The sequence below is a fragment of the Sylvia atricapilla genome, chromosome 4 (assembly GCF_009819655.1).
Source record: "Sylvia atricapilla isolate bSylAtr1 chromosome 4, bSylAtr1.pri, whole genome shotgun sequence".
Classification (NCBI taxonomy): Eukaryota; Metazoa; Chordata; class Aves; order Passeriformes; family Sylviidae; genus Sylvia; species Sylvia atricapilla.
The window spans coordinates 62,323,119-62,340,299 of record NC_089143.1 but is presented as its reverse complement, the minus strand read 5'-3'; the positions used below and the strand labels follow the sequence as shown (position 1 = coordinate 62,340,299).

The window sequence follows — 17,181 nt, the reverse complement described above, 5'->3', positions numbered from 1 at the left end:
ACTGGTGACAGAGAGACAGAGACTACAGGGTTGCACAGAATTTAGGCAAAATTGTCTCAATCTGTGCTATAGGAGATGAGCTGGCATGGCTGAAGAGCATCTCATTCAACTGACCAAAGCACCCTGCTTGAAACACTGCTTCCCTCTCTGACTTCTCCCAGCTCCCCCTTCCACCAAACCAGGCTGTGCAACTCAGAGGCTGTAATTAAAACATGAAAATTCGGACCACTAACACATACAGAACTACAATGGCCATTAAGCTGACATTAACATCCATGCAGGCTGCACAAGTAAAAGCAGTTTGTTTCACCACATACCTCACCAAAACCTCCAAAATATTCCCGTATTTTCTCTTCAGGTGTGTCTGGAGATAAGCCCCCAACAAAAATCTTCTTAACGGGTTCTTTTGTTTTCATGGCCTTCGCTCTTTTTGGATCAATGACCTTTCCATTCAGCTTGTGTTCTTTCTGGTCCATGACCTGAGGAAAATTAAAACACAAATCTTACACAGCTTAGTTAAAGCTAAATGTTTCACTGATGTTTTGAGGAAGGTCAATTTTGCTTAAATTTCAATACTTGGATCACACCAATACTTTGCTGCACAAAAACAAAGAGTTCTGTGATTTTTGATCACTATCCACTGACACAGTCAGTTCTGACAACTGGAACCACCTATTACCCATTACAGACGCAAGAGTATAATATTTCTCAAAAAGTACTCTTGTTATCCTCAACCCTTATGAAGTAAAAAAATCTGTGCTTTAGATATCACAAAGGTCATGAAGGTGAAAACTTTTCTGTGCTGCATCCACAGCATTTTAGAAAAGCTAACAGCTAATTTTTGCTTGGATAGAGCCCAAAGGTATCCAAGCTATTGGCTCTGCTCTAGGGGTTCACATTACAGCTCTGGAATGAGAACACTGGAAGTTCTTTGCAGATGCTGCTTTCACGGCAGCAGGCAGCAGACACTTAGACACTATGTTTTTCAAGCGCCCAAGTCCAATGGCTTGCAGAACCTGTAAGTGCTCAAATCCATACCTCAGGAATCACTGCTAGTCCTGGACAAAGCATCACGAGTAAGATGGCTCATAAAAGCACATTCAGCTGCACCCTTGAATCATCTTTACCAGGAGATGTGCAAACCACGCCCACAGTTGTTCCAGTGAGTGCCTTCTCCCTGACACCTGACTTTGAAGGTGCTGCACTACATTAACCCCACCTTATCCACGCTCTCCGATTCCTTGAAGAGTACAAAGCCGAAGCCTCTCGATCTCCCAGTGATGGGGTCCAACTTCAGAGTGCAGTCCACAACTTCCCCAAACTTCGAGAAGTAATCCTTCAGATCCTTCTTTGTCGTGTCCCAGCTAAGGCCACCGATGAACATTTTCCTGTTAAGACAAGTTGGTCAATCTGTAAATGTGTTACCCAAAATCCTGCACTGCCAACCTTTATGAGCTCAACTACCTGATGCACGGAACTAGCAGAGTTTTATCAGTCACAACCCACGCAGGCCTGCACTTTTTGACAACTTGCTTAAATGATTCTGGCCAGGACAGATAAAGACTTCCACATACACAAACATTTTTCACTGTCTTTTCCTGCAGCTGCTTACTCTGCTGTCCCAAGAAACCACAAGCAGTGACAAAAAGATATTTTACTACTTCTCTACATCCCCACCAAAGGTTTAATTTCATTCAGTTATCTGTGGAGCCTCCACACAACTGCTCATGAAACACACACTGGCAGATTAGATATGTAAGGAAGTGTGGTTAAAACAGAAGCATTTATCTACCAGTCAGACTGGACATATGCCCAAATTAACAGCCTAAAATAAAGTTTCGTCAAGTTCTCTTCCCCAGAAAGCAGTTGAGAAAAAGCAAAGTACTGGATGGTCAGAAGTTGTTTTTCCTCACAAAAACTTTATATGAACACCTGGCATAACCCATTCTCATAGACAGAATGTCTTTCCAATATTTCTATAGCACCAGTGGTGCTGGGCAGATATGTACAGCACGTAATTCATCATCTGCATTCTCAAAAGCACACTGGAAGCTTAGAATCAAATCATAACCATCCTGCCATGTTAGTAGGGCATTTTTAAAAAAAATTAAAAGATTAAAAATCAAGCCAGTATACACACAACTGAAACATTCCAGGTTATTAGGCACAGGGCTTAGGAACCCATTCAAAAGAGGATTTGATTTGAGATAATCTCTTCTAATATTGATAAAGAAGATTTTACCGTGAGCTCTAACCAAAAAATATGATTCCTTATGATCTATAAAAGCAATCTCTTTAAAGCTTTGCCCATTTTCACTGTCCCAATTTATTTCACAATCAGATACAGTTAACAGAAAACCTGAAAAACCACTGTATCATGTTTCCAACCCTTCCACTTCCCACGCACAAATATTCCTGCCAGTCATGTAAAAGAGCATTGTACCTCCACAGCTCAAACTCCCTTGAATCAAAAGCTGCTCCTGTGAACTACCTCTGTTGAATTAGCTGTGCTCTCACAAAATTAACAAGAGCATTCAGTTTCTGACAAACATCCATACAGATGAGGGGTTCAGGAGCTTCAGATGTTTTTGTAACAAGTCTCCAAATCTGTAAAGAAGGAGCACCAATTCCCCATCCCTTTATCCACTCTTCCAATTAGTTCCAGATCTCTCCTCAACGGGCCTTTCTATCAGCTATGACTCTTACTGTCTTCATGGAAGAAATGGTCCACCCTGGTGAACCAGCAGCCTCATACCAGCACAGGCAGTAAATCAAAGGAGCTTTCTGCCCTTTGGTCACCCATCATTAAGGGCCTTAGCTTGTCTGCTGCTCAGTGGAGGGTTTTTTAACCAGCCAAACTGAAGACACAGAGGATGCAGCATCGTGCTTCTGACACACGGGGGGCAGTGATGCTCTGGCAGTTACTACTGAACTGACACTTGCTACACAAACCACCTCTCTCAGTATTAACACACAGACCCTGCTTTGTAACCCTAAGGACGGACACACCAACAGCATGAGTTTGAAATCAACAGCCTCTGAAGGTTTTTCATCTCCCCACACCGTAACTGCGCCTTTGAGCAGGAAACCACGGCTGCTTCACTCTGCCCCTACACAAACTACTGCTCTAAGGTGAAACTGAGCTCAGGTCAAGGCCACACCACAAACACGGGCACAACACTTCAGGAGCACTGTCACAACGCTGCCAAAAGCCTGTAAAAATATGTTTCCTAGCCCACAGTCTGGCTGGTCTAACTCACATCAGCACATGCAGTTTCCCAAAATAAGTTACCAGAAGTGCACTGGGAAAGCTTTCAAACCTTAGACTCAGCTAAATAAGGTATCGCAGATATGCTTTTTTTCCCCTTTACTACCAGAAGTGTTGCCAAAACACTTTGTTTCCTGTACAGCATTAAGAATTGACAGGTCAAAAAGACTGAACTAGACTACAAGTCCATGTGTGATACATGTAATCACTGCCCAATGCCACTGCATCGCTTAGGGACAACTTTTTCTAGGCTCAGTTACCTCAAAAGAACCTGAACTTGCCCATGAAAACCCTTTAATTACTGTGCATTCAAAGGTAATAACTAAAACAAACATGCAAATTCCAAAGGTATTTGAAATTGTTAAAAACAGATGAAAAGTAACAAAACCATTTTAATTTTTGCTAATCCCAGCAAAATACTCAAAAAAGGGTTCCTGTTTTCTCTCTCTGCATTACCCCAGATTATTGACATCTCTCTCAGCAACATCCCAGGTTACTACAGAAGAAGGAAGACAAGAAAGTTTTGCAGCACTTATCTGCAGGACACAGAGTTAGTTTCTGCCTTGACCTGCAGCTCGAGTTTCTCACGGGCCCAACAGGAGACAGCAGAGCACATCAGCCTGTCACTGGATTTATTACAAACTTCACCGACAATACAAAAGGGACACTGTCCCGGGCAGAGACCCGAGGAAGATTAAAAGCTGTCTTTACTCTCCATAAAACAGAGTAATAGAACACGCTGAGTTGGAAGGGACCTATCAGAATCATCAAGTCCAACTCCGAGCCCTGCACAGGACACCCCAAGAGTCACACCACGTGCCTGAGAACATCCTGCAAGTGCTTCTAGAACTCTGGCAGCCTTGGTGCTGTAACCACTTCCCTGTGGAGCCTGTTCTATTACCCAACCGCCCTCTAGGTGAAAAACCTTTTCCTGGTGCATAACCCGAACCTCCCTCAACTTATCTTCCTGCCTTTTCGACTCCTACTCAAGCTTGGACACCACCTGACATACTCCTCCTGACAGCAAGTTCCGTAAGAAGCACAGCAATGCTCTAGGCTGGGAAGAAGCCCCGGTGCCTGACGCCTCTGGCACTCAGCTGACACGCTGTAATGTTTGCAGTAGAGGGCAATGCAACCAGAGCACTGGGCTACACAGAGTTACGGTCTTCAGGCACGCACCGCACTTTTACTCATACAAAAGGCATCGCTGAAAAGAAAAACAAGTAGAAGGGGTCTGTAGTGCCAGGCACACCGCACCGTCCGTAGCCCGCGGGCCCAGACACCGCCCCCGCCGCCCGGCCGGGCCCGTGACGTCGCCGAGGCGCCAAGTAAACAAACCGGGCGGCGAAGGGGGCCGGGGGCGCCGGGCCCCGCCCGGGACACACAACCCGCCCCCGCCGCTCACCCCTCGTCCTCCTCGTTCTTGCTGGCGTCGATCTTGGCTCCCTCCGACTCGATCGCGCCACCGCCGCCACCTCCCCCATCGGTGCTCCCCGCCCCCGCCTGTCCCTCGGGCTGCTCCGCCGGCTCCGCCGCGCTGCCCCCGGCGCCTGCCGCTACCGCCGCCGAGTCCAGAGCGAACTGCTGATCCGACATGGCGCCGCCGCCCCGCACCGGCCACCCCCGGTGCCGCCGCCTCCCCGCCGAGGCCCCGGCCCCGCTGGCGGCCCCGGCCAAGCGCGCCGATCCCGCCGATCCCTCCTCCTCTTGCTCCCTGTTTTTAATGGCGCCGCCACCGACCCAACCTAAAATGGCGGCCGGAAGGAGCGCGGCGGGCGGGACACGTGACACCGCCCCCGGGAGCCGTGAGGGAGCGCGGGGGGAGCGGCCGGAGCCGGGGGACAGGGGCAGGCACGGGGGCGATAGGGCTGGGCTGGGCCTCTGGACATCGTCCAGTCCAACCTTTCTGCCTAAAGCAGGGCCCCTGGAGCGGGTGACACGGCAACGGGCCGGAGTGGGCTTGGAATGCTCCAGAGGGAGTCTCCACAACCTCCCTGGGCAGCTGTTCCAGTGCTCCGCCACCCTCCGCTTGAGAGGTCCTTCCTCATGGTGAAGTGGAACTTGTTTTCGCTCCTGGTCCTGTCACTGGGCACCACTGAAAAGTGTCTGGCACCATCCTCTTGGCACACCTGCCTTTGAGATATTGATGTGGATTGCTGAGATCCCCTCCAGTCTTCTCCAGACTGAACAGGACCAGCTCCTGCGGTCTCTCCTCGTAAGGGAGATGCTCCAGCCCCTCATCATCTCTGAGCCCTTCACCTCCTCTCCAGGAGCCTCTGCCTTTCTTGTGCTGAGGAGGCGCGACCTGGACAGAATATTCCAGGTGTGACCCCACCAGGGCCAAGGAAAGCAGGAGGATCACAGACTGAAGTAAAACTTTACTCTTAGCAAGGTTTTGTATTAAACCACTGCAGCGATGAAGCTGTGTCCTTGTGGCACAAGTCTCCCTCAGCCCCTCAGTTGCTGTGGAGGACAGCGCTGGATGCAGCTGCACTCACAGATACAGCATATGAACTCACTGCTGTGGCTTCTTGCCGATTCTTTAGTTTGTAGTCAGCGACATCAGTGAGCTTTAACACACAAGCTTTGTTTTGATGCTTGACTAGGTGTTTGTGCTGAGATACATTCAGGCAGACTGCTGCAATCCTACCTCAGACAAAATGCATATTCCTCTACCTATCCGAACCCCTCTCCTAATCTGGAAATACAGTGTTCTTCTCCAGCAATCAGGCACTCAGGCTTTTAGTTGTTGCTTCTTCATGTGCACTAGGTGGGAAACTTGTTTTCTGATCCAGGTGAGAAAACTCCAGTACTAACTTGTACAGAAAAGTTGCTGATCCTGAAGTTCAAGGATTTGTAATCTGCTTGGAACTGGAATAGAAGTTAGTTTAATTACTTTGCTACACCACTAAGTTCTAGAATACTTGAGGTTTTAAGTGCCTGAAAAACCTTGAAAAGCTCCAACTCCTCAAGCACTGCTATCAGCATCAAAAAGGTGCTGCTACAGTTCTGGATCCCTTCTGAGATGTACAAAACTGGTACGCTGTGCCACGGACCACTCTCTCCTCATTGCTGCAGAGGGCAGGACATGACTGCTATCTTCTGCAGCCAGGCTAATTCCAACCACTCTGGTGCTCTCAGGAGAGAGCAGGAGGAAGAATGGGGTGTATGGGATGGACCTGTTCTCACAGTAACCTGATCTCCAGAGAGATACCGGCCCTTCTATCCAAACAAAACTATAGTTACTTACACCACTTAAAGGTGACAGCAGGACTACACAATCACTTAAGTAAGCATTTATTAGAGAATCTCTTAACATGAAATTATACAAATAAAGTTTGTATAAACACAAGTCCACATTGTGTCATAACATGAATGGCAAAAAGAAAGTAAAAACCATAAAAGAAAACTAGTCGGCCGCTATGTACAGTTGGACACAGTTGTGTCATACACTAAAAGTCTTTTACAAAATAGTCATTTCCTCTCACGAAGACCACCCTCCATTCACGATGCGTTGCAAGATGGCTTTTTGGTGCAGTATCTCCACCTAAAAAATCAAGACAAAATGCATGTCAGATCTGTGACAGTTACTACAGGATTGTTAAAAGGTCCATTTTCATGAACTGCTTTAAGTCTTCTATATATTCCTTTCTTCACTGTTAAAGATCATATGCATATTTATTAAGGTAACACAAGAGAGGTTTGTTTAGTTACCCATCAGTAATTTATTTTTCCCAAATATTGCCATTCAGCCCATCTAGGAGGCTGCTCCAAAACAACCACCATCCACGTTAGGTTAAGTAAGCAGGCTCTGGATCACTTTCTTTTCCGCTGGAAACACTGCCAAAAGGCTTTCTGATTATTTGTTCATACAACTAAACGACTTATGTGCAACACAAGTCAGGTCACTTTAGTTCAGACAGTCCATATGCATATGATCTTTAATGTTTATCCAGATTTAAAAGTTCGTTTTGGTTTGCAGATTTCACTATTAGCTATAAAAAGAAAAAAGCAAGCATTAAAATCTTAAAGAATGCACATTTAAAATGAGGTTCCACAATTGAAATACAACACTAAACAGAAGACCAAATGATTAAGCTGTAAAGGCATTTATGTACTTTAACTCCTGTAAAAAACCATTTAAGTTAAAGACACTTAATCTCCAAAAAAGATTAAAAAAAGAAGCCAAAGTCTGAAGTTTTCCACTTTAATCTTTACGCTGGTACATGAAGTTGGAAGAGACCATACCACAGGACAGCGTTTTCTGGTGTATGCCTTGCGCTCTGCCTGCAACGTGCGACCCCAGAGATAGACGTGGTCAGGGTGACACACGGCCTGCAATGAAGTTCCCGCTGGCGGGTACAAACAAGGTATAATGTCAGAGTTAGAAGACAACATTCTTGTTTTCCTTAAGTTGTACCCATTTCAGTACTTTACCTGTTAATACTTCTAATAAGTTTAATTATTCCTCTAGACCACCTGGTACACAACGCAAACCAGAAAAACTCTTATGTTTTTCTGAAGTACTAAAGAAGATAAAGTCACATTTTTACAAAGTTAAAGATCTATAGACACGTGGGCAAAGCTGGTTTTAAAAAAAAAAAGTCTTTTTTAAGTTAACAAAAGCTTAATTAAAGGAAAAGTCATGCTAGGCGAGTTTTTACTCTTCGTTTGTCTATTGATCTTTAAATTAGATTAGACATGGTGGGAGTGGAGCTTGCGCTCCTGTACACACCTGTTGGTCAGGCATAGGTACTGCTTTAGTACGGCTGGTAGTTGTTTTGGTGGTTGCCGCCGCCACGGGACGCCTTCCCATACGTGCTTTGCTGGCCTGGAGGGAACGTGTGGGGAAAGAACACGAGTGTTAACATCCAGCCTCAAGAGGAGACTTCACACACAGCAGAGACATCTCCTCCTTAGAGCCATGGGCAGAGTAAGAGCAACACTCCAGAGAGGGGATGCGTGCTCTTGTTATCGGGATCGAGGGCAAAACCACTTACCACTGTAATCTGTGTATCCTGGCCCATATCCATAGTTGGGATAGTTGTACCCAGAGTAGTCGTAGCCTCCATAGCCACTGTAGCTCTGATCACTGTAAGCGCTATTGTAATTCCCATAGCCTTGATCGTAATAGTTATTAAATCCTTGGTTCCAGTTTTGTCCCTGACCTGAAACCAAGTATAGCAAGTGTAAGTTTCAAAAGTTACTTCACTGCTCTCCTGTGCCCTTCATCTAACTTTTTGGATCTGAGAATAATCAGTAATTGCCTGAGCACCAAGTGACAGCACAGGACAAGCCTTACTGTGTGGTCTGAGTTGTGACTGCTTGACCTTTAAAGACTGAGATGCATTAACCTGTAAGATAACATCTGATTTCTTCTGACGCATTTGAAGGTGCAGCAAAGTGACCACCCTACTGCTCAGTAAAGAGATCCTGGTTTCTGGCCCATGGGCCAATTAAGTGTATCCCTTTTAAGTGAAAGTGTAACTGTGCTGGCTACACTGCACTAAGAGTGTACAAAAGCTGTACCCTACAGCCACCTTGCCCCTTCGTCATTAGAATGCAATCAGAGCAAGATGAGATTGCTCAGCTTCCACAAGCAACCATAAACACCAAAACTCACCACTTAGTAACAGTCTACTTTACACATTTGATTTAAACATAAGATGTGCACACAGCCTGGAACCTGGAATATCTACGGACACCCAAGTGTCTGCTAAGTACTTACATTAATAGAACCACTGAAAACACTCACCCCGTCCACGCCCCCGTCCGCCTCCACGTCCACCAGAAGAATTGCTTTTCCCTCCTTTCTGCTGCTGCTGCTGCTGCCTGTACACCTCTTTGGGCTGTGCTACTTTGATCTCACACTGTAAAGACAGAAATCTTTTAACTCATCAAGAATTCCAAGAGAATTCTGTGAGCTGCTTTCACAGAAGCCTACAGAAATAGATTCCACATGCTAAGAACAAGAGTTTTCCCACCTTGCCTGAACCAATCTGGTGGTATCTGCTCTCTAGTAACTTCTTCACTGGCTCTTCGTCTGTGTATGTGATAAAACAGAAGCCCCTCCTTTCATTCGTCTTTGTGTCCATGGGAAGTTCAATGTTTTCAATCTGAAATCAAAATAAACATAAACAATACGTGAAATCTGTAAGCAACTTTTTATGCCCCCAGAACCATCTGGCAGTGCAGAATCTATGCTGACTACTTCTGGCAGCTAGAAGTCAGACCATTACAATTTTATGAAATCATTAACATATAGATTCAACTCTCTCTGGTTTTGGCCAACTACCTCCTCACAAACTCTTTTTTAAAAGAGGCAAAGACTACACTTGAGTGCCACTGGTGTACGCAAATATACCATACCTCGCCAAAAGCACCGAAGTACTCCTTAATCTGTTCTTCAGATGTATCTGGACTCAGCCCACCAACGAACACCTTTTTGGGTGGCTCCTTCCCTTTCAGCGCTTTTGCCCTTTTAGGATCTATTAACTTCCCGTCCAGTTTGTGTTCCTTCAGTTCCAACACCTAAAAAGCAGCCAAAGAAACAAAGTCTCAGATCGCTACAGCTACACAAGCTGGCTCCATGCCATCGGTCCGCAGGAAAAGCACCCACCTTCTCCACGCTGGCAGCATCCTTGAAGAGCACGAACCCAAAGCCCCTCGACCTTCCGGTGACCGGGTCTGTTTTGATTGTGCAATCCACGACCTCGCCGAAACGCGAGAGATACTCGGTCAGGTCCTTCTTGCTGGTGTCCCAGCTGAGGCCTCCGATGAACATTTTCCTGGCGGGAGCAAACGCGTACGGAGCCGGGTGAGGGAGCGCTGGGGGAGCCCCCCCGCCGCCTGCCGGTGACGTCACGGCCCCGATCGCCCCCCCGCCCGTGTCCCCGCCCCGCGGAAACTGGGTCACCCGCCCGGGACACAAAGGCGGGCGCGGCCGTAGTGCGGGAAGGGAAGGCCGCGCTCCCCACAGCCCCCGAGCCGCGCCCCCGAGCCGCGGGGCGGCCGGCGGACAGAGACGCGCGACTCCCCTACACCTCCCCCTCACCGCATCCCCGGCCCTACCCGTCGTCCTGCTGGTTCTTGCTCGCGTTGATCTTGGAGCCCTCGGCGAACTCCTCCTGGCCGCCGCTCATCTCGGTCGCGTCCTCCATGGCGGGGCGAGGGCGGCGGGGGTGCTCGTGCGAGCGGCGGAGACAGCGGAGACCCGAACCCGGCAGAAAATGGCGGCGGAAGAGATCCGGGCACCGCCTGCGCCTCCCTTATATAACCGCGCCGGCAGCCAATCAGCGCCGCCCTCCCGCCCGGCGCCGCAGCGCCCCCGGCGGCTCGCGGCGGGGCTGCAGCAGCCGCCCTGCGGCCGCCATCGCGCGGGCTGGGCCGGGCCGTGCGGCTGCTGCGGGCGGGCGGGGGCACCGCCGCACCGGGGACCGGGAGGGGCGGCCGCCGGGGCTGAGCGGGCCGGCCGGCGGAAGGTTGTACCGCGTCACCCAGAAACCCCTTTCCGGAGGCGGCGGAGAGGGGCGGGGCGGGCGCTCCGTGGGCGGGCACAGCCGGCGCGGCGCTCCCCGCCGCCGCCGCGCGTCCCCGGTGCGCCCCACGTGCCGCCGCCGCCATGGGCGTGCTGCCGGTGCCGGCGGAGGTGCGCGCCATCCTGCTGGACATCGAGGGCACCACCACCCCCATCGCCTTCGTCCAGGTGAGACCCGGTGCCGCGAGTGCTCCAGTAGCATCGGCGCTCCTGTCGTGACCCCCCAGCCCTGGCGTCGCGGTGGGCTCCCGCAGCAGCCCGTTCGTACCGTGACCTCCCCGCCTCAAGGCAGGCTGAGGTGCCGCCGGGAGCGAAAGCCGTGACCCGTTTTCTGCGTTTTTCCGAATAATGCTCACGAGAAAATACGCCTTGTCTTGCCGATCGGCCCCGCTTTGGTGGGCTGGGGAGCAGGTCGCTGCCGCGGAGATTCGGGCAAGTCAGGGATTTTTTTCATGGACGTAGGGGAGTTGGAGTGCTCGCAGCCTCATCCGAGAAAAGCCCTCGAGCATCGCTGTGTCTTTGATGGCTGGAGCTGCAGCACCGCACCCGGGTCTGCAGAGAGCCTCGAGTGCGATCCCTTTGAAGTACGATGCTTCTCTGCCTTCATTTCAGCGATTACCAATTTGCGGTAATCGGTGATTCTTGGGGTTATTTCCTTCGGGAGGGGCAGGCACAGCCGAATGCCCGCGGTGTGCCGGGGAGCGTGTCCAGCCGTGCGGGAGAGGGACACACCGAGGGGACACCCCGAGCGGGGGACACCCCGGGCAGGGGACACCCCGATCAGGGGACACACCGAGGGGACACCCCGAGCAGGGGACACACCGAAGGGACACCCCGAGCGGGGGACACACCGAGCGTACGCGACTGCGGCTGTAGTGGCGGCGAATACGCGAGCGGCTTGCCTTGCCTAGGGAAAAGCTGAAGGCTGCTGGAAATGCCGGTTCAGGGGCAGAGCCGAGGGGATTGGGAAGTCTGCGGGTCACAGGCGCACGAAGAACCGCAAACTGTGATAGCCGCGGGTCCCTCCTCTCCGGGAGGCTTTGGTTCGCAGGAGGGAGCGGCTTGCTCGAACAGCGGACGGATGTGTCCCTCCTCCTGCCGGGAACTAACCTGGATTTCTCCATAAGACATCGTAGCTTTCGGTAGATCTTTGCAGCCAGTGCCTTACAAAGGTGCTTTGTGACCCACATGGCAGCTGAAGGCTCATGCCAGGCTTTCTAGAGGCTTCTGCTAACCCAGTCTAACAGATGAACAGCATGACCTACATCTTTGCTGTCCGTGTTCTTCCAGTGCTCTTGAAGAAACTTCAGGCCTAGATGACATTGTAGCTGCCTCCCTCTCCTCAATATCTTTCAATTCAAAAACAGCTCAGGTTTTGGACAGCTCAGGTTTCTCACTAAATATCTAAGAGAGCCAGTAAGTTGTTTGTGTTCACCTTGAAGTTGTTTTGCAGTTGTGCAAACAACACGCCATGCACCTGAGACTTGGGGTTTCCACCCAAAGTCCTTCTGTTGCAGGGAGGCCAAGTGAGTTTTGGTTCTCAATAAAACTCAGTTTGATGGAAATCCTGAAAATGTTTGGAACAAGTTATTTGATTTGGTTTTTCAGTTAACCTCTATTTGCCTTTGAAAGGTCCGCTGATGGTTCAGCAGACACTTTATTCTTCAATATTAAACGGTTTTATTTAATCCTTTCTTTAATGTTAAATTACTGAATCTGCGAAGTAAGGAAATAGAACGAGTCAGTTGATGGGTGGATTAAGGAAAGATACCAGAAAAGAGAGTATTTGGAATCTTTCACACAGACTCAAGGCCTATTAAACTTAGTACATCACTGACTGGGATCATTCTTGACATCCGTAAACCATCTGTCTCACTGGCTGTTCACTACTCCAGCTGTCACATGGGTGTCCCCTCTTAGATCACAGACCAATGCATCTGCCAGTGAACCAAGATTTTTACCCTTTTAAAATCCCCCAAATCACAGAACCCACTGATCTTTCAGAGTGTGTTTGGAAGCTTTTCTTAGCCAGCACAAGAGTATGAAACACTGCTTTTGAAAAACAATTGGGTCCTTTTGACATCCGAGTTGTAAAGGAGGTTAAACCAAGCCAGCAGGTCAGCTGAATTTCCCAGTGGATTCTCTTTCATTTCCTCCATTATTTAAAAGATAGTTTGAAAGTAAAGGAAATGAGAAAGTAACTGGGGGCATTACAAGGCTTTTGATTTCCCTAGACAAGTTTGCGGTAATTCTTTAGGCAATTTGCATTGTTTTTAAAATAAACAACATGGAAAACAGTATTAGAGCAATAGAAAATCCTGCAGTTCTGCCACCACATCACGCTCTCAGGACCACTGCTTTCTTAATTCAGTAACATGCTAATGACATACAACAAGGAACAAGAAACTATGGGCCATTTTTCTGAGGAGAGGTGAGTTCAGGTTTGTTTTTTCCCAGTTAAGAATAGCTCAGTTCTCTACCCAAAGGAAGGACTTCCCTGCCCTTTTCCTTGACCTGAGGCTTTTCCCACACACCAAGATGCTGGTTGTGGCTTCTGACTCGTGAAACGTCACTTAATGAGAGCAATTTGTAATTATTTCTGGTTGCCCTTGGGATCTCTGTGAAGGTTTGTAATTTTCTTGTGGCACTTTTCCCAAACCCCATTTAATTTCATTTGCAAGACTGTCCTGTGGAGTTCAGTGTCACGGGACCAGGCTTTTCATTTTAAAAGGTTGTCTAACTTTGGTCAGAGGTTGAGATGTGTTTTCAGAATGACCTTTGCAAGGACAAGTGCCCCATCAAAAATACAACAGCATGACTTACCTTTCAGAGGACATACATTGTCAGCCTTGTGGTAATGTGGGGTCACATGTGCCATTTGAGACATTTTTTGGCAAGCCCAGGAAAAGTGATCACCCACCTTTCTGTCGCAGGCTTTAAAACTTTCAGCTACGTAAACATTTGTGTAAAAAAACCCACCTGTGCTGATCCTGGCCTGAGGCTGGCTCAGTCCTGTGACCAGGCAGACACCCTTGGCAGGAAGTTCCACCAGCTGCAGCACTGTAAGGGAAAGCTTAAGTTTGGGAAAATAACTGTACATGGCAGCATGTGGGAATGGTTCCTTTAAAAGCCAGTCAGCCTTACCTCTGCCAGGTTAAAGGAGCAGCCTCCTGTTTTTTTCTGCCAGGAGACCTTGTTCCCTTACATCAAAGACAACGTGAAGGAGTATCTGCGTGCTCACTGGGAGGAGGAGGAGTGCCAGCGAGATGTCGGCCTTCTGAGGAAGCAGGTTGAGTAACAGAGTTATTCCTTTTCTCTGCATTGTCAAAGCATGCGCGAGGCTTCAGGTCACTCGGACTCTCCCAGTGACCCCACATTTGTTCCTATTTCTTTGCCCTCATCCATGGAGGCCAGTTGCCTGGATGGTTGGATTCTCCCCCCTCCAAAGCCTGGGGTTGTGCTTGGCAGGCAGCAGCTTCCCTCAGCTCAGCTTGCCCCTCACAGCCCCTGGGCAGCAGCTGAGCCAAGACTTTCCAGCTTCTGCCTGCACTGTGCCCTTTTCTTGTTGAATCCAAACCTCTTTTGGGAAGCAGCACAGGGGGATGGCAGTGGATGCTGCTTCTGTGCAGGGACACAGCATCATTTCAAGACTTGTGGCTGAAGCCAACAGATGCATTTGCTTCTTTGGCTTAATTACAGTAATTAAATACTTATGCAAGCATAGTTCTCATTAGAGTATTTACAATATGGCTACAGTGATGCTAATGGTTTGGTTTGGAAAGTACAATTCAAGCAAGTAGTTCTGAACACAACTGAAGTCTCAATTTTCCATTGAGAAAAGCATTCAGACGTCGTACTCCCTCATGTGAAGAGCAGTTCAAGCAGTGTCCTGCACAGGGGTGCATGGAGGCAGGTGTTAGATCCTTTTCCTGCATTAGAGGTGTTGAAATTGCTCCATCTCTTCCCTCCCCTCTTCTTACCATGGATGATTGCACAGAATATTCTGAGCTGGAGGATCAGCCAGCCCAGCTCTTCAGTGAACAAGTACAGGGATCAAGCCCATGACCCTGGCACTGCTAACACCGTGCTCTAACACCACTTTCCAGGCTCAGGAGGACTCCAGCCTGGACGGGGCCGTGCCCATCCCTCTGGAGAGCGGCAGCGGGGAGGAGGAGCTGGAGCGCGTCATCCAGGCGGTTGTGGACAACGTGCACTGGCAGATGTCCCTGGACAGGAAGACCACGGCACTGAAGCAGCTGCAGGGCCACATGTGGAGGGCAGCCTATGCCACCGGGCACGTCAAAGGAGAGTGAGTAATTGTGTGAGTAGTTGTGTGCCCTCTCCGTGGGGGACAGGCATGGGGGGCATCTTTCCTCAGAGTTTATTAGCTGAATAAGCTATTCCTGGGAACAACGCTGCTTACAAGTAAAGGTAGCATCACTAGCTCAGCAGATAAAGCCAATATTTGAGAGATTTCTTGGTAAACTAAGAGTCTAAGACACAGAGTCTTATTGTTCTCCATCTTGCATTTTTTATCCCCAAATTACACTCGTATTTTGGAACAAGTATAAACATGCCAGGGTTGTAGGGTCAGACCCTTTCAGTTGTTTCCTCCTGCTTCGTCTTTTACCTGTGTGTTTCCTGCCTTTCCGCTTCTTTTTGTCTTCAGGTTCCTCTTTACATTTCAGCCACAACACAGGAGTGCATAAATAGAGACAACTGAAATTCAGCCTGATCTTATTTAAGAGATACTTGGTTAAACTATGCATTGCAGGTCTCTTAAGTAAATAAAACAAGCCCATAAATTCACAAAGTGTTTTTTTCAAATGAGGAAGGAGGAAGAAGAAAATGAGCTCACAGAAAAATGTAAACATCCACCAGAGAAAGTAACAAACCCCAAAAACAAGTTAAGAGACACAGATATCCTGTTGGTTTCATTTCTAAAAACAAGGCTAAATTGTCTTACAGTGACTCAAAAGCTGCGCAGAAAGCTGCCTGCTTGGCTGCATTAAAGGAATGAGATCTCTAAAATCTCCTTCTCCAGCTCTGCATCACCTGCTGCTGGAAGAGACTCCCTGGTTTCAGGAGCCCTGAGCAGATTGAAAATGAAGTCCCCTTGCAAACTAATTGTCACAGTGCCTGGCTAATGATGTCCCTCCAGGTGCCTCTGGGTTTGCCCTTACCTGCTGCCCTGTTTTGCTCCAGAATCTTCGAGGACGTTGTTCCAGCCATCCGGAAGTGGCGGGAAGCAGGGATGAAGGTCTATATCTACTCCTCAGGCAGCGTTGAAGCCCAGAAGCTTCTGTTTGGATACTCTACAGAAGGTGATATCCTAGAGGTAGATAACCTTACCACCTTCCTTACAGCTTCTCCCCCTGCAGAGCACTCCCCCCACAATCTCCCTTGCTGTAATAAAATTTTGTGTATGAATTCTGTGACAGGAAGGGGGGTCAGTGGGTTTGATCCATGGCAGTTCAGCTCAAGCAGTTGACTGTGAGAGCATGGCTGCACCAACCCCTCGTTGCTGTGGCAGAAAGGGAGGGAGGTTTATCCCTGCTCTTCAGGTGGCACTCAGCAATGGCCTGTGCTTCTCTCTCCCTTTCAGCTCTTCGATGGCCACTTTGATACCAAAATAGGCCCCAAGGTAGAAAGTGAGAGCTACAGGAGGATCGCCGCCAGCATTGGGTGTGCCACCAAAAACATCCTCTTCCTGACAGATGTCCCTCGAGGTATGTGACCTGCCAGTCCTGCTAGCTCTCACCTCTGCAGGGGAGGCAGGTGCTCTTCAGATGCGTGCTGCTGGCTTCTCACAAGCCCCCCAGACATGCTTCAGCACCTTCCCTCTAGCTGCTGCCATCCTCCTCCTTTACACACCCGGGCTTGCACACAGCAAGCAGTGGGATGTCCGTGTGCAGCGCTGCAATGAGGGAAAATAGGTCAAGTAGAAAACCTGCCTTTGCACCAGCCAGGAGGAGAGACTGCTGAAGCAGAGCTGAAGCATGCCCCATTTACAAACAGGGTCAGTGGTTTGGCCAGTGCTCAGGGGAAATGATGGTGTTTGCTGTCTTGCTACGTGGCTGGTTCTTCATGCCACTCATGGTTAGGTTGTGTTCAGCAGCAGGAAAACATTGTTTCAGGTTGCCAAGACTTGACCCCTGGAAAGCCAGGCTTGAGAAGCTGATTTAATTTCCTGCTTTTGCTGGAATCATCTTTCTGGCAGAAATGGCACTGGGTCTCAGTAAAAGCCAGCTCAGTTCCTGGAGTTAGTCCTTACCTCCTCCCCAGCCTTGGCAGCAGAGCTGGTGGGAGCTTGTAGTTACCTCCTTTGCCCTGGATCATCTTCCAGGGGCCTTTCATGGTCAGGGAGCAAAAAGAA

At 49.0% G+C, this 17,181-nt stretch overlaps 3 protein-coding genes across 15 annotated transcripts in view; 1 reads left to right on the top strand and 2 right to left on the bottom strand.

The window, feature by feature from the left end:
• The window catches only part of HNRNPD (heterogeneous nuclear ribonucleoprotein D), a 9,224-nt gene extending 4,163 nt beyond the window's left edge, over nt 1-5,061 (bottom strand). For 4 of the 9 annotated variants that reach the window (XR_010743489.1, XR_010743488.1, XM_066318122.1 and 1 more), the window contains exons 1-3: nt 4,674-5,034; nt 1,220-1,388; nt 318-479 (exon numbers count right to left, since the gene is read on the bottom strand). Coding sequence is in view for 7 of the 9 variants with exons in the window: in XM_066318122.1 (XP_066174219.1) it covers nt 318-479; nt 1,220-1,388; nt 4,674-4,864 (522 nt within the window). In the remaining 2 variants the exon portion in view is untranslated. Of the gene's footprint in view, nt 1-317; nt 480-1,219; nt 1,389-4,447; nt 4,559-4,673 lie in introns of those variants that run through there. The other 5 variants (XM_066318123.1, XM_066318118.1, XM_066318119.1 and 2 more) reach the window with 5 other exon arrangements.
• A 1,487-nt stretch (nt 5,062-6,548) lies between these two features.
• Nucleotides 6,549-10,535, bottom strand: HNRNPDL (heterogeneous nuclear ribonucleoprotein D like). 4 transcript variants are annotated; one of them, XR_010743491.1, is made up of 10 exons: nt 10,340-10,535; nt 9,888-10,056; nt 9,638-9,799; nt 9,253-9,384; nt 9,024-9,138; nt 8,269-8,436; nt 8,004-8,099; nt 7,517-7,620; nt 6,983-7,263; nt 6,549-6,815 (listed from the first exon to the last, which is right to left on the bottom strand). XR_010743491.1 is itself a non-coding variant. In XM_066318125.1 (8 exons), the coding sequence occupies exons 1-7, from the start codon at nt 10,426-10,428 to the stop codon at nt 8,029-8,031; spliced, it is 906 nt and encodes a 301-aa protein (XP_066174222.1). In that variant the 5' UTR covers nt 10,429-10,535; the 3' UTR covers nt 6,549-6,815; nt 8,004-8,028. The 4 variants fall into 4 exon arrangements, 1 of the variants encoding a protein (XP_066174222.1); XR_010743492.1 differs by lacking the exon at nt 6,983-7,263 and having other exon boundaries at nt 7,520-7,620; XR_010743493.1 differs by lacking the exon at nt 6,983-7,263 and having other exon boundaries at nt 10,340-10,534.
• A 248-nt stretch (nt 10,536-10,783) lies between these two features.
• The window catches only part of ENOPH1 (enolase-phosphatase 1), an 8,674-nt gene continuing 2,276 nt past the window's right edge, over nt 10,784-17,181 (top strand). The window contains exons 1-5 of one of the 2 annotated variants that reach the window (XM_066318126.1): nt 10,785-10,973; nt 13,993-14,094; nt 14,912-15,114; nt 16,011-16,143; nt 16,411-16,534. In XM_066318126.1, coding sequence (XP_066174223.1) covers nt 10,890-10,973; nt 13,993-14,094; nt 14,912-15,114; nt 16,011-16,143; nt 16,411-16,534 — 646 coding nt within the window. In that variant the 5' untranslated portion in view covers nt 10,785-10,889. Of the gene's footprint in view, nt 10,974-13,992; nt 14,095-14,911; nt 15,115-16,010; nt 16,144-16,410; nt 16,535-17,181 lie in introns of both variants that reach the window. The other variant, XM_066318127.1, reaches the window with a different exon arrangement.